We start from the raw sequence: 22836 nt of genomic DNA, 5'->3' as shown, positions 1-22836 counted from the left end.
AACTGCTCTGTGACTTTTTGGCCATGGAATCTTGTTAAACAGCTATAAAAGAAACAAATATTTGGAGGCAAAAAAAAAAAAGAAGACTAAACAAAAAACCTAAACCCACATAGCAATGATGTCAACCATTTCTGAAGATAATGGAGTATTTTTTCAAAATTTTCCAGAAACCTTTCACATATTGTTTCATGAAATTATTTGATTTATTATACTGCATTTCTACAAAGGTACTAGTTTTCTCCTAATTCTCATGATATGTAATTCAGTCAAGTGATATTAAAATGCTCTTTTTTCCCAAGGAATACATGCTATTCAAGATTCTGAAACCTGCCCATCTCCCTGTCTCTTTGTTTGTAACACTCTGAATCTGTATCTTCTCAGTAGTTTTCTTTTGCTACTGACAAAAAGAAAAGAACTATATGAAAGGCAGACCATACAGCAAGATATTCAGAGCACGTACTGAGTGCACCCGTGTCTAAAAGATGTTGCTGGTATGCTCACAATTGGCTTAGATGACACACCATTACTTCAATGCTGCAATCATCCTATGAACATGAGGATAGGAGCCAGTTTTCCACCTAATTATACAATTTATTCTTTGGTGCAGCATAAGAAAATCTCTCCAGAGAGAGATTAATGCAACTGCAAGCCATAACTAGATCCAAGTCCAGGTCACCAGTTCTGAATTAGACCTTAGAAGCTTAAGGATGAATAACTGCAGGACTTCAAGTACATTATAATGTAAGCACAGCACACAGTTATATATCATTCATCATTTTCACTGACACCAACCCTATTCTCCCGTCCCAGCACAAAGAGCCAAAGTTTTGACTGATATTCAGAATTGCTAGCCAAACATTTTTATAGTAGGTATGATTCATTTTGATTCTTTAAGCTTCACAGCCTTTTTCAATGCCTGTATACTGGAAGTGAGACAGATAACTAAATGACTGCAAATGTATCAACTTACTAGCATCAGTTTATGTATTTGTTTGCTTACTATGTGACCAGACATGAACTCTGCAGTGTTTACATGTCCGATGGTAAAATTGCATTCATATTCTCTCCCTTTAAAAAGAGATTTTTTTCATTAGAATTGTCTTTCTTCAGTCTCAGTGTGGTAGTTTATAAAACTGTGCAGTTGTGGCAAAAGAAAAGATTATTAAATTATCACTAACATGACTCAGTTTCAAGGCCATATCTTCATGTGATAGAGAAACTAGTAATCTGTATGCTACTTTCCAACTCCAACAATTGTAACATCAAGTTAGCAATTCTTACATACTATAAAAAAAACAGTTAACATGTACATTTATATAAGCAAGTTTTTAAGTATTTACAAACTAAAATCAGGGAGAAAATGTTAGAGTGCATGCCACTTTAGAATGCACGTATTTGTGTACTCTGATCAATCAGCTGGTTTAAAAAAAAAGTAGGAACATGTCACCACAGTTCATATTACATTTTGACCTCACATTATAGCCCTACCAGCTGAAGAGAGAAAGCAGACATAAACTTCTTAAATGCTAACATCAAAACTTAAAGAAAATATTCTACTTAGTATCACTTGTGACAACATAAAAGGGTAAGATAGGTAATAATGAGAAGCAGCAGCAAGAAATACATTATACAAAGCAACAGTATGTTTCACACCATGGCAATTCATACACATACATACACAATCAGAAGCTGGGTAAGATGGTTAATTCTGAGTGCACTGATTAAAACAAAGCTAACTTTATCCTGAAGTGACTGGGTAAACCAATTTCTTCACAGAGCTTCTCTAAAGTGAATACTTGTCAAACCCAACCATTCTGCTCTTTTAATATCCAGCCCTCCGTGAAACATGTGCAAATTTAAAGCAATGGGAGGCCAATGCAACATGACACAGCTCCATGGAAAAGGCAGAGGGGCAGCCAAGACTGCAAGAGAGAACTCAGCTCTCCCACAACCACACTCACCCCAAAAAAACTACAGTCAAGTGGTGCCTGGGCTAGTAGAAGTCAAGAAGGGTTCAGACAAGGGGTGATGAGCAATGAGGACCTGCAGCTTGACCCGTTTGTCAGCAAGGCACCTGCTGAGCTGTGACTGAGAGGAATCCCCGGGCTGGCCAGGCGAGCGCTGCCAGAGCACTCAGCCAGAAGGGCAGAGCACCCGATAACCTTCACCCTGCCTGGAGAGGGTGACAGGACCCAGGGTGTTCTGCTCAGGGGCTGACAGAACCCCTGCAAAGTCAAAACCGACTTCAGTTAGCTAGGCTTTTGTCCCAGAGACAAATTGGCCATTCCCTACTCCTTTACTATTAATTTTTATTTAAATTCAGGGCATTTCAGAAGCTGGTTTAGAACAAGAACACAGGTATAGACCATTTGTATTGTAAAGCATGACAGCCGCTTCTGTCATTGCTAAAACTTCCTTTTCCCCCACTTTTAAAGGGACATCAAAAATGTATAAGGAATCCTTTTTTATTAAGCTGTATGAAATACATCTTAAAAGAAGAATTTGCTGCTAGAAGACTGAAAAATTAAGCCTTCAATTTATAAGTTACTTATATATAAATTTGTACATATCTATATAAAACTGTATAACACATAATATTTTATCACAGCTTTTGCTGTTTCCTTTAGAATCTCGAATAAATATCATTGACCCACCTCACTGGATGTTCCTATAAAGAAGGGAAGTAGGAGGATGTAAAAAAACCCTCTCAACTCAGACTTTTACTTTAATGCAGTGAGGTGGTTTTTCATATTAAAAACCCAACAAACAAATCACAAAAAAAAAATCCCAAACAAAATAAAAAAAACAAAACAAAATAAACCCACCCAAAATAATTTATTTGCGAAACATTCAAAGCACTTCAAACACATAATTTTTCAACTGGTTTTGAAGTAACCTGCAGTGAGGTTACTTTTTGCCTCCTTTCAGTCACTAAGAAAGAGCCAAAAGACTAATTTCCATCTGCTAAAAGTATTTTTTACAAAAAAAAAAAGCACCTCTTCAGTATGTTTTGAGTTTGATTACTGATTGAAGAAGTAAGTATTTTCCAAAATACATCTGCAGAGATTTTGAGCAAAGTATTTGAAACTTTAGCAAAAAAATTCTATTTTGTGTCGTTTTCAGAAACTTCTGTTTCTGTGCATCATCATATTAAGTTTCTAGCTGAATTCGCACACTTTGAGACTTTGATTATAATAAAAAATATCTGATTCAGCTAACCAGTTAGGCCAGAAGTTGTCAAGGTACACATTCCAAGAAAATTGTCTGCTTATGGTGAATACAATGGAAACAGCTTGTACAGGTCCTTACATGAGAACTTCATACAGTAATTGTTCAGACATATCTCAGTTTGTGTTCTAAGGCAAGCTACACGTGTTTAGAACAGTATTTTTTTAAAGATCAGACATGCAAACCTCAGATATTGTTGCTCTGATTAATTATATTACTCTGATCTCATGCCTAAATGTACAAAAGCGCGATGTTAAGGTACACACTGACCTTGCAACTTCCTTGGAATGTGGTGGTAGCTACAGACACTCCATCTAAAACTGAGCAACAGCTATCTCACGTGCCCTTCTCAGATTTCTCAGAGTTTAACATTTATATACAATTTATATACAAATGCAGATATAAATAGCTACATTTATTACAGTCTTACTGTGTCACTTAACTGAATAAAAAGTCAATGCTTGCGTATTACCACGACCAGCAGGACTAGGCCTGCCAAAGGCCCATCTAGCCCTGTGCCCTGTCTTCAACTCTTTGCCAAAACTGAATACTTGGGGACACCTAAGCAACAGAATAAAAATATGGGATAATACATAATGATAGCTCCATAAAATACAACAGAGCTTCCAATAATCTACAACTTGGGGACTTCCAAAATCACAGTGGTGATTTTCTATTTAAAAGCCTTCAATCAATTTTCTTTCAAAAAACTGTCCTGTAATTTATATTTAAATCCATCTATAGTTCTAATATTCACAACAAGTATGTGTCAAGGATTTCTGAAACTTATTGCACATTTTTATTTTTCCTCACCTTTCTGCCTGCTATTTTGATGCCTCCTCATTCCAAAAGTGTGTGAGAGAAGGCATGTTCTGTGCGGTATTTTGAGAGACCTCTATTGTATTTTTCTTCAATTATTCATTTTCTCTTTTTAAAAGACCTACCTCATTTACTTGTTCTTTATAAGGAAATAGTTCTGTATATTTGTTCTACCTTGTTGCTGTGCTCTGGATTATTTTTTCTCCTGTACTGTTTTCTGGAAGGTAGCAGATCAGTCCCACAGAGTATTAAGGATTTGGACATACAATAGGTTTACGTGACTGCCATTGCTTTTTCCCTGCATGTCTTTTTTATTGATACTTACAGTAGATTTAGTCTGTTGACCAATGCTGGTTTTGTGAGACCACATCTTATTCATGAGTGGTTACAGTCACCTTCAGTCACAATTATTTTATATGTGAATTTAGTACTAGTATTTCTGCATAACTTCACAGTTATCTACACTGAATTTCAGATGCTATTTTACTGAGAAAGAATCCTGTAACAATCTTCTGAAATTCTTCATAATTGGTCCTTGTCTTAATTTTCTTGAATAGTTTGGTACCTGGTCATCCCACTACTCACTGCCTTTTCAAATCCCTTATGAATACATTTGTCAGTATAGGTCCAGCACAAATAGCAGATTTTTTTATTCACTATGAAATTCTCTTTAGCATTACTTCTTGCTATGAGCTGACCTACAGTAACCTCAATGGCCCAACTACATCAGTGACCTATTAATCATACTACTAATCCAAGCACTCAGTAAAAAAAGGCTGAACTTCTGAAAGAGGAGCTAGGGAAAATCTAAGCTAGGAAAAATCTAAGCTAGGGAAAGGAAATGTGTGTCATATGGTGCTGTGGCCATAACATACAGGTTGACTTAGGAGAATGTGGTTTTGTGCTACAGCAAATATTTATCTCTGAAAATTTTAATTAAACTAGCCACCTTAATATGTCTGATCATCTGTATTCATTGAGTGTCACACAGAATATGAGCATATGTTACTTTCTGTTTCCCTTAGTGTAAAAATAAAATACTTACAGCTGTCTAGAATATATCTTCAGTGTTATTTAGACTCTAAAACATTTGGAATATTAATTTTAAAAGTGTTAAAAACATGACATAATTTTAGTAAGTAAAAGCATGAAATAATTTTAGTAAGTAAATATGTAACATCTCTCTGTCAATAAGAAGTAAGAGACGAAAAGGAGACTTGGAGGAATACCATGATGCTTGTTGAAAAACAGCTGAGCTGTTTTACTCAACTGTATGTTGAAACACCTCAAAGAGTATAATATGTTATTCTGCTGATAGGCTCACATGCTTCAACAGAACTGTGCCAGGACATTCCTTCCTAAATTAGTGACTAATCAGATGCTGGGCTGGGAAGCACACCCTCACATGTTACAACCACCCAGACGTCTGCAGCATTAAAAAACAAAAAACAAAAAAAAACCCAACTACAACTATATGTTCTTGTGTCCCCTATAAATAATTTCCATCACGCGTTTTGTAATCTAATGCTTGCATTTGGCAAGCCAGATGCAATTAAAGGTCAAAACCTGACTACTATAGAAAGTATCTGACTACTCCACTTCTTCTGATCTTTCTCCTGACTACTACCATTCTAAATATTCTAAGCAAGGATGTCCTCTTCCCTCCATATCAATAACTGGTATATATTTCTAAATACTAGTATATATTTCTTGTTTCAATGATCACAAATGTTTCTTGCTTCTTTTATCAAGTTCTCAAATTAATCAAAATTGCTTGCTTCTTTTTCTTTCTTATTACCCTCAGATTTCCATTGCCCTTTAAAAATTGTTTAGAATTTGAAAACTTGACAGAAATTAACTCAATAGGCTGTTAGGAGACCAGCACTTTTTTTTGTTATTTTTGTGGAACAAACCCTACTCCTTAAAAAAAAAAAAAAAAAATATATATATATATATAGCAAAAGCAGCATTTCTGCCTACAGGAAACAGTTAATACAGGCCAATAGTAAAACAGGATAAAAGCTACTTGTATTTGCAGGAGAAAAACATCTTTTTCGCATGTTTGGCAGAAGATATTCCATTTGCTTTTCATGCAGTCTTTAATGTTAATATAAAAGTACAGAATATGGTTAAGCTTGCTACCTATTTTTATGGAGCTTTTAATCAACCATTTTAAGACTTACATTTAAGAGAAGCCATTCCAAAATGAAACAGTCCAATTTTCTTCTTAATCCTAAAAGGAATCTCCCTATTTAAGGTAACACTGGGGGCTTCCTGAATGCTATAGTTTATAAATACCCTTTAAGATGACAAGTCAAATGACTTCAGGATTGCAAGTTATCTCTCACAGTTGTTCAACTGTTAAAATGGAAAGTGGTAAGAATAGAATAAAAACACCGATGGCAAAAATATTACATGTGCAATGGAACAAACATAGCACACAGAGCATGATCATTTTAACATTACTCTTTTTGCTTAAATTTACTCTCTACCCTTTGAAAAGGTCAGTTTTGTGAATTTCTCTCCCAATGAGCAATTTGAGGTCTGTCATTCCATTCACACTCTTACACTCATCAAAAATGCAGTCATCCTTTATTTATGATCAGTCTGGTACTTGTTGCAACAATATTGTGCTAGTTTAGGTACTAATTTGATGCAACCCACCTAATTCTATAATAATGTATATTTTAAAATAAATAAAAAAAAATGCAAAAAATAGCAACATTATGTTTGCAAGCAAAACAAATCTCTGAGGCAGGCAAACATATCCAGCAGCTCTGTGGCAATCCAACAGGCTGCTTCCGGACTAGGCAGTAGTTACACTTATTGTATGGTTTAAGCCTACAAAGAGGTAGAAAAAGGATGTTTCAACTGTTTGTCAGGTTTCTGTTCTCTTTTGCAAGGCTTGGTACCTTGGTACTCCAAAAAAGCTAGTATTGCTGGTTAACCAATTCAAACTTACAAACACAATGTGCAGCTAAGGTCTGACTGTCTAGACATCTAACTGGGTCTGCCTAAGCTCTTTGAAGTCTTTGAACTAAAAGACAGAGCCTTGCTAACTAGGAGAATTGCCCTAGAAAACAGATGTCCTTTACAAGCAATTGACTTTTTCCAGTTTGTGCTGTCTGCAAAGCCTTGGAGTACAGTATCTCCACTTGAAGATTGCACTCTGGTCACAACTTAGTGCCCATTCTGCTGTATTGATATGAAGCTACTTCTGCATAATCACAAATTGCAAGACACATAGATTCCCACCAAAAATTAGCAAAACCCAGAACATGGAATATTTGTTCATAAATCTTTATGGATTAGGGATAAATATTGAGGGTGAGACCTGACAGTGACCAGTTGTTCTGTTCAAAATGATGTGACTGAATCCAAGTCATCTCCTTTCCCTGTCTGAGCTGGTTGGGAAGGCTGTTGCCACCCTTCAGGAGGCAATTCTTGTAACTTGAACCTAGTAAATTCAACACATGAGTTGAAGTACATGACATTACTTTTTGGCTGACATTTTGTAAGACTATGTCCAAGCCTCTTGGAGCCTTCAAATGGAAGGGTCTTTACTTAAGATATGAGGGGTCTTTGTCACTTTCTACTGCATACACTCAATTCCAAGTTTCACTTTCTTATTGACAACATACCCGTCAATCACACCCTGGACAGGTTCTCCTGTAATGCTACTTAGGCTGGCAGCCAAATTAAGAGTGTATCCTTCCACACCCTGCGCTGAAGCATTCCATTTATATCAACAATTTGTAAATAGAAACAAAATTTAAAAAAACCAAAACATAACCCAAAGCAAAGTATTTATGCTGAAAGTAGAGTAATATTCACAACTGACAACAATATGTAAATATGCCTGCCATACTGACAATTTCCAAGCAGCTTTGAAAAAAAAAAGGGGGGGAAAGAGTAACAGATGCTATAGTTAGCATAAAAAAGCTGACCTGCTCAAGAACAGCCAGAAAACAACATTTCATTAGATTCAGGAGGTAACCAGATATTGCCCCTTTTAATTCATTTGATACTCTCTGTGGGGTGCTGCACTCCACAACAAGATTAATTGCTTGCTTCATAAGAAGTCACTTAAAACAGAAAAAGAAATCTGAGATGGATGGTACCAGCACAATTCCTCTGCAGTTTTTCAGATAGATTTTTCTCTACAGAGATGTTCACAGACTTAAGTCTGTGAAGTCCCATAAATATGGGATAGGCAAGGATTTTAAGAGAAGCTTGTAGCTTTCACTGTATGACCTAAGTGTGGCCCACATCTCAAAACAGAAGAGAGTATGGTTTATTTTCCCTATAATTAAGATTTTTAAAGCTTCAGCTCAGTTGGTAAAAAATACTGGTGTCATTATTGCTGTATAAGTAAGAAATATGAAAGTATTAAAAAGTGAAGGACATCTCCAGACTCCCTTGCTGAAACCTGGGAAAACTTGCCAAGCAGCAGGTGACCACAGCTGTTTGCAGACGCAAGTCTGCAAATTCAAATGCAGCACTTGCCATACTTGCTCTTGTCTAAGATGGAAGAGTAGATCTAAACACTCCTTACTGAGAAAGCACAAAGCTGAGACAGGGACTAGTGGCATGAGGGAGCTTCAGAGTAACACTATTTTTTTTAGCAATTTTCTCCTTGTGAATCCATGGTTTGTTTCTCCACTCACCTCCCTCTGTGCCATTTTCTGTATTCGCTTTATAACTTTCCTTTCAACTCCATCATTTTTAAGAAGTTCTTTTACTTTCAAAGTGCTAGGAAAAAACTGAACTAAAAAAACCCTCAAATACCTTCAATTCTACGAATCTTCTACCTAATATTTGGTTAGTGCTGTGATCAAAATAAACATTCTATCATTACAATAAACACAGTGACAAAAAAAAAAAAAAAGATGTGAGAAAGCTGAGATGATGGCAGGCAGCAGTAGGGACGGTGCATTTTTTCCCCAGTGATGACAATATGGGTGGCACATGACATGCCAGTGAGTGTGTCAGAACTGGGTCAGCTCAGATTAGCAGCTCTCAGGTTGTCCACAATGGGCAAATCCACCTGCCTGCGCTCACAGATGCCTTTAACTGAACTGCATTTTAGACAAAGTGCATCCAGAAGCAAAACACTCACAAATAACTGAACAGTGACTGCAGCTCCATGCTTAAAAATATCAAACATGGAATAGAGCTGGCTTTACTATATGTTGAAAACTGCTGAAGAAAAAATGCACTACGTTTAAACAAAAAATTATGAACAAAGGCTGTATATCCATCCTCCTCCCATCACCACAGACTATGATCACATTTTCCAGCTGAGTGTAGCAGTTCATTTTTACCAATGTGTAACAAAGGAAATTAATTACTGAGCTACTTTTGCACAGGTTGCAGCACACCCTGCAGTTTGCACAGACTGCACTTATGTCAGGTATTTATTTCACACATTTAATCATGGATGGAGAGACTTCACTTGAACAAAGTATTACAAAATTAAAAAAAAAAGTATTTAAAACTTAACTTATTTAAGTATAGTAAAAATACACATCTCACAGTACCCAGATGAACTTTTTTCTCAGTATGGAGGCAAACTGGCAAAATCACAGAACCATTCAGTTTGGAAAAGGCTTTCAAGATTATCCAGTCCAACCACAAAGCTAGCTATAAGGATCTTTTGAAACCTCCACATAAAATTGCCTTGTGTTTTTCTTCATGAAATTAATCCTTCTGGCTTAATAGAGGAATAATATTTCTTTATCCCTGAGAAGATACGAACAGAACACATACACTCCCAAAAGGCTTTGAAACAATATGCTTAGAAATTATAACTGAAATCACCTGTTTGTGAGATTAGCAAGACCAAGAAACAACTGTCAAATCAGACTATGTGAGGTGTTCTTTTGAAGCTTAAAATTTTAATTAAATATTTGTGTAAGAACACTTCTGTTACCAGAACAGAAGAAAAAAATTTCCCAGAAGGACACTACAGTAGTCTTCCAAATGATTCCTTTGTATCTCAGTACTGGAACTCCAAAATAAACAATATGGAATGCTTTCAGAGCTCTCTAAATAGAACTACAAGTTTAAAATAATTCTGAATAATTTTGTTTACAACTAGCCAGTGGGGTACAGGAAAGGACAGGATTGTGGGACAAAGAAGTAGAGTAATAAATTTCTCTAGGAATTACAGTTTATGAAGTAAAACTACAAAAAAAAGGGCTATCCAAGCAATTTTAGATCAACTGCTCTCACTTGGATATTAGAAAGACACTGAGCAAGTAAGTAACAAAGCTAAGAAGGTATTAAAGCAGTCAAGAAGGATTATTCAGCATCCAAAAAAGTAAAAAGAATTTCTTTTTAAAAAGTACACAGCCTGTCTGGAAGATGAAAGCATACATCTCAACTGCTACAATGCTTTTGAAATTCTGCTATATGACACTTAAAAGCAAACTGGAAAAAAAACCAGCATATATGCAATCCCTATAACTTCACATTTAATTGAAAAGTTATACCAAAGGGCAAGGGCAGGGTATTAGAAGTGCCTTGTTATATGAGACTGGTATGTCCTTAACATTTTCATTCAGTATTTGCCTTAATCCTTCAGATGAGTGAGTTGCAGTACCCCAGAAGGAGTGGCAGACACAGCAAAGGACAGAATCAGGGTTCAAAATATATAGCAGTTCAGATTGAGAAGTGGCATAAAATCAACTACCCTGACTCATCAATAACATGCTTTAGTTGACAAGGCAAGTGCATAAATGCAAAACAGGAAACAACTTATTAAACAAGCAGTGCAGTGGAAAAAGGATAATGTTTCTACTCGAGTTATTTACAAGTTCTTAAAAAACCAAAAAATCTATGCCTGAGATGCATTCACCACACATTTATCATACCCAGAACCAGTCATGTCTTTTACCTGATACTGCTAAGTGTTTACTGATGTTGCTCAGTTTGAGCATCATGCTCAGAGCAATACAGATACTGACACAAGAATAATGACATTTTCTGTAAATATAACTGGGTTAGAATATATCCCTGTATAAAAACAGCTAAAGTAGCTCCAGTACAACTCTGCTGGTCCTTTGTTTCTGCCCTTGCTTCTTCAGAAGTTGCAGCTAAGATAATGTTTTACCTTTATGTTTAACAAATAGAGACAGAAGACAAGCAAGGCTTACAGAAAGAGGAATGCGGTATTCTTTCTGTAATAGTAAAGAAACATGACAATTCCAACATTTTCTCCTCATGTCTTCTGTGCATCCTCCACAATGAAAGGTGAGTGGAGCTTCTGGGGACAAGGAAGAGAGGAAAATGCCTTGTGATGGCTAAGACAGAATTGAGATATAACCAAATTACTAGAGAACCACAGAGAGTAGGCTTGACTTCAAAAGTTTACAAACCACTCTATGTGAGAAGAAATTGGTTATGTGCACTACATACAATTTCTGGCAAATATAAGAAAAATAACAAGCCAAACAAGCCAACTATATCTACCAGTGAGATACATGGCACCTACAAATGCTGCGCAACATCCCTCATTTCCCCTCCCCTTAAAGAAAAAAAGAACCAACCAACCACCAAACTTTTCCTGCAATTGTATAGAAAAAGGCAATAAACAGTTTTCAGACTAAGTGTGGCACTTTTGCCAAAGTTACAGCATTCCTACTGAATTATTGGTTTTTGCTTCTGTAAGAAAGACTTTACCGGTATGTTTATTTTATCATGTATCAACATAAGGCAAACAAACCAGCATAATACATTACTTGGAAAGGTAGCTAACAACTTGGAAATAACTAGCCAGAAAGATGAAATAAAGTCACATAACATTAAAAAAAAAAACCCAATAAAATGAAGCATCAAGAGGTTTTTGCAATGTAGACAATTATTTCTGCAATCTGCAGGTTTGATCATCCATGTGTAAAGTGCCTTTAGGAAAAAAAACCCCAGACATATTGCTGCCTATCTGAGTTGTAGCAACAGATTCTATAAAACAAAGGACAATTACAATCTGGTATTTGAACAGTAGAGTGGTTACTGAAAAAGTATGGGTTTAAGGCTGCAAATAAAACTCAATTTCCATTTGTTTTCCACAAGTATGCATTCATTTCCTGAAGGACTGCAAGAGCTTTTATATATTAAGAACATTTGGGAGAACCATATTTGAAGCAGCCATACATATCTTCCAACACAAACTCATACAAATATATGAGGCAAAATGAACAGAATAGCAACCACTATGAAGTACCAAGGCTGGAAGTCTTTGAATATTCCAGATGCCTTCAGACTACACTGAAGTAACTGAAGAAGCAAATATTTGCTCTCTGGAGCCTATTTGTATCTATTTATCTGTTAGACTATATTCTGCCCTCTGCCTAGCTGCAGGTCCACAGGAAGTATTTTCTTCAGTCTGTTACCAGATTGTGCAGTTGTGTAGGGCCATGTGAGGAATGGATCCTGTTTGGATGACCAAAACAAGACAAAGAGACGGTGCAACAGAAACTGGAACTGATGGTGCCGTGCTTTGGTACTGACTGGCCCACATGACTGCCCTTGGCTCACATTACATTTTTTCCTATCTATAACATCAAGGAAATGGATTAACAAGTGTATAAAAGAAGCACTTCTGCTACAGCCTTGATCTTGTTGGAGTTCCTAATGGAAAAAGACCTCGTTTCCTAATCCACTCATCTGCAAAGAAATCTCTTTGCAACACCCTGAAGGACAGGACTTTTATTCTGAGAAGCAGCACATCTTGATCAAGAGTGATCTGAATGCACAATCATACTGTGCCTGAGACTCATTTAGGAGAAACTTTATGTACACAAAGAAGTAAATAAACCAAGTCCTCGTGCCCTGCAGTTATTACTGCTGTGGATTGGTATTCCTGTGTGTTGCGCCAAGAGTGCAAGAGTCAGTTTCTTATTGTAGCCACAAGCAGCAGTCAATGGCATCTCCAAAACAGACAGGACTTCAGATCAACAGGGAACAATGACACAAGGGCTGTAAACACCCTTACTTGTCTCACCACCCTAGGCTTCCTGTCTATATTCAAGGGAAACAAACAGTCACCATTAAGACACAATATACCTGACCCGCCTACAGGCATTTGTTTGGGAAGAGGTAGATCAGGATATATATCTCAAAAAGTATTTCAAATCTTTCTCCATTGATCATGAAATCAGATTAAGCAGACTACGTCAGAAATATTTAGGCACATGACTTGCAGATTGTCTTAAGCAAACCCAGTAGGTAATTTGATTTACAAAACATATGTAAATCAGAGGTATGTAAAGCCTCTGACATAATAAACAAAGCATGGTAATTAGATGAAAGGGGCAACTGTCTCATTTATATTTAGGGACAACACAAAGAGGTTTTTTCATTGCTTTCAGTGACATATTAGGAATAATTTTGCACAAATGCATTATGGAGTTATTAGAGTTATGGAGTTATTAGATTCAAAACATTATTTTTTCTTCTTCTTGGAGACAGGCCCAATAGCCACACGTTACATGAAATTTGTCAAGCTCTGAATGGTGCTAGCTCAGAATATTGTTCTTCAGAACACACTGACCATTGTAATGCATACAAATGTCTATGAGCTGGGCTGATGCAAGTGTGAAACCAGTGTAGATCAAAACATGAATTCAGATCTGGAAAAGCTATGACCGGAATTTGAAGCTGATCTGTCACATCAGCTGACCCAGTAATGGATGTTGTTACCTACCAAACAGCAACGCTTCCCTGCAAGTGGGCAGCAAGTTTGGTGGCTCTGGGAGTCCACAAGCAGCACCACAGCTAACTCTCATAAAAGGAAACCACAAAGAAGGGACTGGAGGAGGGAGGTGGTGAGGAACAGGAATGTCCTGGGCTTAGAAAATAACCTCTGTGTGTCAGTTTGTAACCTTCTATCAGTGAAGGCTATTATTTCAGAAATATCTCAGTTAGCTAACTACCCAAGCTTCAAGAGCACTTCAATATTAACCATGGTTTTCAACATCAAGTCCTAAAGTGCTTCAATAAAGGCAGCTGCCAGTTAAAAGCTTCCACCAAGAGGTGTCCTTTTTCTCTTGCAAATGTTACTGTTTCTTCTTATGGAATTCCAAATCTTCATTGACCCAATCACATGAGAGGCAGTGGATTAGACATGCTGTTCATGGTGCGGCACTTGCTTATTTTTCCCTCCTCTTGGGAGCAGAGGAGAAAATGTGCTTTGTGAATAAAAAAACCCCTTTCTTTCAACCTGCAGGGCCAGGAGAACCTTTTTAGGATTTATTTTCATATTACAAAGGATCATATCCACAACATTCAACATTTGATAATATAGTACTACACACCTACTGCAGTCTGTGGCTGAAGCAGCCATTAGTGCAGCAGGGAGCTTAACACCATGACTGGTCAGGCAAGGCTCTTCCCAGAAGTCCCAGGTAGCTTTGATCTGACAAAATGATAAAACATAACAGGGGACTGAAAACAAGCTATGCAGAGCTGCTGGTCTTCAGAGCATTAACTCCTTTCTTTCTGGCTTATTCTCTTCAGTCACTCTCTGATGGCCTTTTAAAAGGACTGTTGCTTAGTCCCTTCTCAGGCTGCAACCAGGATTTTTTAGGCTTGCTATAAAAGAATAATTCTGCATTAGTATTAATTTGACCACTCAAGAAATGAAGGTGTGCTACAATTCCTGTGGATATTCTAATATATCTACTGACTAGAGAAGCTCCAGATTTCAAAGAAATCTCACTAGGATAGGAAGAAATAAAACAGCTTTATAATAAGGAAGAGTAATTTAACAAGTGACCTTTTCCAGTGCTCCTTTAAAAGCTGTCACCCATTTTTAAAAAAGGCAAGATACTTGTACAGCAGTTCCTCAGAAACAGAACTAGTTTTGGGGCGAAAATGTGCTACAGTGCTACCATCCCTAAGGAAGGTTTAATTTACCTTCAGTTTGAAATTTTAAACTTAAAATAGTACTAAATGACTCCATTAGAAATACAATCACAGGTCTTCTTACATAGACACATTTTACATGTGAGACAACAAGCATTCTGCATTTAAGTTATGGCCATGAAAAAAGTAATGCTGTGCTTGCTTTGACTAGTCAGCAGTGCTCAACAAAGATGAAGTAGGACCAAAAACAAGTGCCACAAATTAACAGCATTTTCATTGAAGTACTTCAGTCTCTGATACTTGGAATATACATACAGCAGACAAAATACACAATGCATGTGAATGTTGAAAAAATGCAAGTTTCAGAACAGTCACAATCAGTAATTCACCCTCCAAAAGTTTACCATTTCACTATAAAACTCATCAGAAATTGGTGCCACCATTTATGAAACATTCTACTGTGCTGGTGACTGACTAATAATTATTTTCAAAATCAGAATGACACAACAAAAACGTAGGGTAGGAAACGAGTCTGTTCTGAAAATTTTAGTGCTGCCTACATCTGTTTTGATAAACCAAACTGTGTGTGGCAGTTCTGTCAGGCACTAGAATTGGTCAGTTCTGCAGTTAAACCATTAAAATAGCTCTTAGCACATTTTTGGCGGATGCCAACTAGCACTTGCCAAAGCAATCGAGAGGAGTTTCAAGGCTGGCACAGACTAGGAAACCTTTCCTGCCTGCACACAGCCATTCTGCATGGACCTTAAGGCAGTAACAAACTATGGATGCAGGGCTGTAGGGCCATGATGCCAAAGAAAAATCATGCACACATGTTATTTATTAGAATAGACATTTGTTAAATAGGTATTGTCTCTCACTGAAAGTATCACAGATCTACCACATTTTTTTTCTGTAAGTTATTTCAGAGCCGGTGATTCTTTGCTGGATATGGGGATATATTTGGCATGTCTTGCTCATATATGATAACATGAAAAAAGTTTTTCATATTCAATTTTGAATAAAATGAAAAGGAATCATGCACCCAGCCTCAACATCTTACAACAGTTCTTTCAATTTCAACACAATCAACAGGCACATTTATAGGAGCATTCAGAAAAAGAAAGACCCGCCCACAGTGCAAACAAATGCAAAGTCTTTTTGTGAACTTATAAAAGCTATAAATGAAAGGCTGGGTGCAACAGTTGAAACTTCATTTCGGTTAAACGGCATCTCTTAAAGCTGCCTTAAGGCAGAGGACTGTGAAGTGTCTAAAGCAATATCTATTTTTAGGGAAGACACGCAAGAGCCAGAGAACTGCAAACCACTAAACACTCATCTCTGCTCTGTGCAAACTGTCAGGAAAACTAACAAAGGGCATGCATGCCTGTCCTAATGTAAGCTGTAAAGGACATCGTATCTCAAACCTTCTGTCCTTTCCAAAAGTGAACCTGCTTTTAGGTGAACATTGATGTCCATAAAAAATCACCTGGATTTCTGAGAAGGCTTTCAACAAGGTCTCTCATCAAATGCTTTTATGAAGCATAAGAAGCCATGACAAATGAGAGGAATTATTCTGGTAAAGACAGAGACCAGCTGCAAGGATTAGCAGAATTTAATCAAGTATCACATGATTTCTTGCAAAAAGGCAGATGAAATGTGAAGAAATTAAAAGAGAAAAAAAACCATAACTCTTACAGTCATATAGGCTTTAAGCTGATCTTTACTACTCAAGACATTACCTTCAGGTGATTATCCATGACAACATGGATCCATGAAAACATCATTTCAGAGCTCAGTAGAGGTTAAAAAAAGCCCCAATCAAACGTTGGGATATACTATGAAAAGAAGAGAGGGACAATGTATTGTCCAAGGATCTCCCTGAATGCTATTTGTAATTCTGTCTCCCCAGCAAAAAGGGCAGAGAAATGAAAGAAAAAATGCAGAAAAGCACAATGAAAAAATCTAAACTCAGAGAACCTCTATTTTAGGAACAATTAAGCAGTCATGTACTGCAGAGAACAGGTCAGGACAGAAGTTTATGAAAATCACAGCTTGCCGGAGAATACTAATAGAGAGTAATTGTTCAATATTTCTTCCAACAAGAAAAAATGTAGGAAGAGCTTACAAACTATTATAGGGCAGTAAACAAACAGAAAACTGTTCACAAAGCACGTGGTTCAGCTGTGGATCTCTGTGTACAGGATGTTGCTGACAGCAAAAGTTTCTAAGAACAAAAGCAACGAGACAAATTCACGGTAGGTCCACCTAGAACAGCTTGGGAGGGGGGTGGGGGTAAGGTTCAACTGGAAGCTGCTGGGAAAGTACACCAAGAGAACCTTGCTTTAATGCAGGACATTACCCAAGGTCATGTTTCTCCTGGCTAGATCCCTTCAGAGAGCAGAGGCTGGGCTAGATGGACACATACAATGCTTGTATTATATTACCCAAAGGCATGAGCTATGGTGAGCTCATCAAATTCTCTTCTTCACTCCCTGCATTGTCTCCCCACAGAACAGCAAATCAAGTCCAGCATTCTGAACAACTGAAAACCTGAATCCAAGATATTTAAAGTACTAATTATAATCTTTTCATTAAAAGCAACTATTCTAGTTTGGTGACCTGATAAACTGAGTAAGAGAAGAAAAATTTATCAGACTGCAGAATTATTTTTCAGAGAAACAAAAGGCAGCCAAAAACCTATGCTTTCTTTCACTTCACAAGCAATTTGGTTTTCTTTGCCTTCCTCTTCTTGAATGTAAAAAGACAGGTAAAGTCAGATTCAGAACCCTGAAAGACAGCAAATTTTATGTAAATTTCTCTGGCAAATAACAGGAAGGAGAAATGAAATATAAATCATACTAATCTACTGTGCCACAGGAATAGCTTCTCAATTAAATTTTTTGAAGCACTGCCACTCTACACAGATATATGAAGTAGCACTAGCTATGGTAAAAGCATTTTACTCTGCTCAGATTATAAACTAAGCTGTCATCAATTCCATATAGCTCTATTTTATGCTTATGTGATTTCATACCTGTGGAAGTTGAGGTATGAAACTGAACAGAGGCTGCACATCTGAACTACCTTCTGTAATTGCTATGACATTGCTACCTGTCTCTAGACAACAAAACAAAAGAACAAAACCCAGAATCTTCCCTTTATCAACTCTGCATTACTGTTTCTTCAGTGTCAGGCTATAATACAATAGTGTACTAATGGATATGCTTTCCAATTATGTCAGATAAATAATAAATCCTGGTGGCCTGTTTAGAAGAATAATGCCTTAAATATGCAACCTTTTGTTCTGAAAATGGATTGCCTGCAAATCGTTTAGACATTGATTATACTGCTGTTGTGCTTAAGGAGTGGTGCTCCCCAGCTCAGTGCTCCCACTGAAACACTCCAAACCACACACTGCTCGCTCGCTCCCCATCAGCCCTTCCCTGCAGAGGGCTGGACAGGAGAAGTGGAGACAAAAAAGGTAAAGATCATGGGTTGAAATAAAAACAATTTATGGGAAAGAGCAATGAGAAAGAACAATAAACAGTAACAGTGCCAATATCAGTGGACGTGGGAGGTGAATGATTCACACATCAGGTATAAACTCCTGACCACAGCTGACCGTGCTGCCATACTATGGGACCTGGAAGGGACTCCTTCCCCCATCCCTGGACAATGAGGAGAGGTGCTAGAGAATAAAAAGTCCTTCAAGTCCTGGCCACGCCTCTTCTGGCTACTGCAAAAATCTGTCTTGGCTGGAACCACGACAACTTGCAACAAATTAAATAAATTATATACTCTACAGTAATATGACATAAACATTTTTCTAAGGCAAGTCAACAGGCTTCAAAATTATTAATTTCTATTCATATGGATATCAACTGATATTTATTTGTATTTATAACGATCAATTACTTATGGTGACTTAAAGAGAAATCCAAGCCATCTTACCTACTTCTATTCAGCAGCACTGGTATAAGTTCTAAAAGTTCTGTAAGTTCCAAAAGTTACCTCCTTGACCAACACAGTATTATTCTGCTTTACAAAGAAAGCACTAATTCTCAGAAAACACAAAGCATGATAATCCCAGTGTTAACAAAAAGCATTTCTAGAAGTATTATTATAAATTACTATATACATTAATATAACTCAAATCAGAAGAGAGAATTTATTAAAAATCATGAACAAGCACTAATAAACTTAGAAAAAATAAAATACCTACTTGCGAGTGATGGTCCTCCAAAGCTGTGCACCTGCAATTGTAAGAATGTAAGATGAAACAAAATGCACTAAATCAGAAATAATTTTATTATTTATTCATAGAACATATTCAGAATTGGGACAAAATTACTAAGGAATTCTCTGTATCAGTCAAACAGGAAAGCTATATCATCTTACAGTAAGAGTTCTTGAATTGCTATCTGTAAACTTAATATACAGTTAAAATCATTAATGGAAAAAGTCAGGATCTTCTTTGGCTACATTTCCACATGGAAGGATGTAATGAAGATGATAACATAACTTTAACATGAACATACCCTCTACTTCTACACACTGACACCCACTCTACATTCCCCATGAATCTGTAATAGTCTTGCCATCTAGTGGCTGGCTGGAAGTGTGAAGCAGTTACACGGACGTGATATACTGGGAAGAATTTTTTCTGCTTCTTGGAGTGGCACTTCATTGATTTCTATTCATTACCACAAGATTCCTACAGTATTACTTCGAGGGCCTGATTTTTCTTGAACTCTGTCTACAATGTCATCAAAGACAATAGTAAAACAAATTAGTTTGCTACAGTAAATTATTGTATAAGCTAGGAAACAGAGGTCTTCCTAGCCTCAGCTCTGAAATGAATGATTAAATAATCACATGAACATGAGATTGGTGCATCCTGAATTTGGTCACTACAAAAATATTATTTACAGGTACGAGTGAATTTACCTAAATCATTGGCCTCCAGCTAGCAAGGTATTGTATGTTTGTGATGATTTATATAGCACAGAGCTTAAAAAATCAAATTCTGCTTAGCTTTAAAAGTTGCCCTCTGGGCTTGCAACACTCAAGCAGGAAACAGAATGGTAACCAAGACTCCCAGAAAAGGGAATGATAGTAAATCCGTCAGAAAAGGTAGCAAATACCTGTTGTAACTAAGTAGGGAACAACTGGCTCAGAAATAATGTGTTAGTACATCACAGAGGAATACCACACTTCTCTGACATCTATTTCCTGCTTTTGTAGTATGTTCAGATGTTTTTTCAAACACTTTGCATGTGATTTAACAATAAATAAAAGGCAAAATAAGAATCTTGAAATAATCTTCGTGGCAAAGAAAACAGAAAACTTATAATGAGCACTTTGTCAAAGAATTTTTAAGATGGTAATAAAGTATAGGACAGGAATTGAAAAAAAAAATTCCAAACCATCAGACCAGCCAACAAACTCAAAATCCCTTTCAAAATTGCTTATATTCACATAAGACTTTATACACTCTGGAAAATAAATGCTATACAAAGTAAAAAGAAAATAGTGTTCACTTCTTATTTCAACTGTGCTAAGATAGGTAATTTCTCTATCTATTTAAAAATTTCACTAATATATATTGGATGTCTCAACTTTCCAAAAGTTATATGATTAATGTTGGAAGAAGTATGAATGTCTAGGAAAACTCTGTATTTTAGAAAAGAATGCATTTTCAGACCTAGCAGTTAAGAAACAAGAATGACTGTCCACTCCTAACAATTACACTCATCTAAGTGCTAAAACAAATCTCCTAAAGCCCTCCCTATAAAATATAGCAAAACTTAATTGAAAGTGGCAATAGACCATCACAGATCTACTATCACTCTCTAATATTAGCTGATACTTTTACAATAATCATAATATTGACCTGGCTTTAGTAATGAATAGCATGCTCCAAAGTGCAGGTGTTTAAGCACAGAACTCTATCAGTACACTTACCTTTTATCTTTGAGAATACCAAATCCTTCATTATCTGAAGAATTAACACTCCAAGTATTACAAGGGAAGTCAGATGATACACTCTCCAAGGGGTCAACGCAACAAACCTAGAATATCAAGAAGAAATAAATGTTGAACTTCAAAACTCATTGGAAGCATGCAAAAACTAACAGCTGCTATTAATACTGAAAAAAATAAGAAGAAAGAGACTCGGATTGCAATAATTGAGTTCAGTTTCTCCCCACAGCCCTTCCATGAGAAGCAAATATTGAGAGATCCAAGCATTGCATTTAAAAATACAAAGATTAAACACTGAGTTTGTAGTAGATTTTTGTCCATACTTTTATTTACGCACAGAGAAAATAAAGAAAACAAAATATTTTAATTATTGCGTAGAAAGTACTACTTTTAAATTAATGGTGGTTTCATTAAAACTAATTGGCTTGGCACAATGCACAAAAAAGGTTAATAATTTTCTTTCACTTCCTACAGAACCTATGTTTAAGCAAGATTTTTATACAAATCATTCTTTCAAACACAAAGATGAGGTAAATCTATATAACTGCATAACACTAAAACTTGTCTTCATAACAAGATTTCATTAATTATGTTTTTAATTACATAATTTTTTAGAACATGTCTAGTCAAGTCAAACAGACCTAGACTCAGAAAGTATGAATTGCAATCTCATGCATTGCTGACTTTGCTATCCAGGTGTGTTTGGAGATAAGCTCTTCCATCTGTTTTACTGGCAAAATCTTAACTCACAAAAAAGAGTGTGAAGTAAAAAGAATTAAAACTCAACTAAATAAATTTAAAAGCAAAAAATATTTTAATAGCTAGTTTTGAGCACTTTAAATTAGTGATCTGAACAGAAACAGTGAACAAGTTAAGTTTTCAAAGTAAAAGCAATGAACTTAAAAAAGCTGAGGTTAGCCAAAACCAGTAAGAAGTCACTGTCCAAGGCACTGGATCAAATAAGAATACCAACAGAAACAAAATCATACAATGCTGGGATGTTTTCAAGAAACCTCTCAGATTTGAATGTTTTCAAATCTGGCTGCCCAGCTTCTACCCAGTTTCTGCTGCAGAGCTTTTCTGCAAGAAAGAGGGTGAAGGCAAGTGAAAATAGTAGCAAACATAGCCACTGCAGGAAGCCAAGAGGTACCCTTTGAGCACTCTTAGATTTTTTAGAAAGAAAACTAACTTCACAATGTTTCTAACAAACTCAGGACACAGTGCTGTAGTAGCAAACTGTTCCAGTATTCCTTGAAAACCTCAAAAAGAAAATATTCATTAAAAAAAAGTCCATGCCACTAATTTTCACATTTAACACAAACCCATAACACAAATCATCCTGAGCAGACCAGTATATGAATTCCAATACAAATGCATAAGCTCACTCTGAAGGTTTTATCCAAATATAAATGGTTTTTATATCTGTAGAGAATTTGAATTATAAGATTATTCTATAAAATAAATGTATAAAATGAGCACCTTTGTGTAATTCAGCTAGCTCAAGAAAACCAACAGAGAAGTGTAGAGAAAAATTATTACACAGCAACCTCTATCAAAACTGCCCAATCATAGTTCAATAAATCAAAACTTGTAACAGCTTTGCATCATTGTCCTACTATTGTCCTACTATTTTTCTTGGTAATATTATTCAGCATTAAAAATCTTTGATTGTGTTTAAATGTTAAGTTCCACTGCATGTAAGACTTTGTTTACCCTACTTACTTAATTTACTGATAACGGACTGGGAGAGAGATGTGATGCTGTATAAAAAAAATCAAATGAAGAATTTTTCATCCATCTAGGCAACAGAAGTTTGTAACAAATGCAGACCTTCAAACTGTTTGGGCTTAATACCATGTCTATTTTACAGGGTCTTCATGGTGCTTGTGCATGAACGTTTACAGAATCACACAGAATGCCCTGACTTAGCAATTACCACTG

The 22836-nt window shown here is 36.4% G+C and overlaps 1 protein-coding gene across 1 annotated transcript in view; it reads right to left on the bottom strand.

Moving 5' to 3' along the window:
- RETREG1 (reticulophagy regulator 1) overlaps positions 1–22836 on the bottom strand; it is a 64872-nt gene that overhangs the window by 29883 nt on the left and 12153 nt on the right. The window contains exons 2-3 of the mRNA XM_059466606.1: positions 20878–20984; positions 19136–19166 (exon numbers count right to left, since the gene is read on the bottom strand). Of these exons, the coding sequence (XP_059322589.1) occupies positions 19136–19166; positions 20878–20984 (138 nt within the window). The remainder of the gene's footprint in view (positions 1–19135; positions 19167–20877; positions 20985–22836) is intronic.

Source organism: Ammospiza nelsoni, chromosome 1 (assembly GCF_027579445.1).
Source record: "Ammospiza nelsoni isolate bAmmNel1 chromosome 1, bAmmNel1.pri, whole genome shotgun sequence".
NCBI lineage: Eukaryota > Metazoa > Chordata > Aves > Passeriformes > Passerellidae > Ammospiza > Ammospiza nelsoni.
The sequence above is the reverse complement of the archived record's forward strand: the minus strand, read 5'-3'. Positions and strand labels throughout refer to the sequence as shown.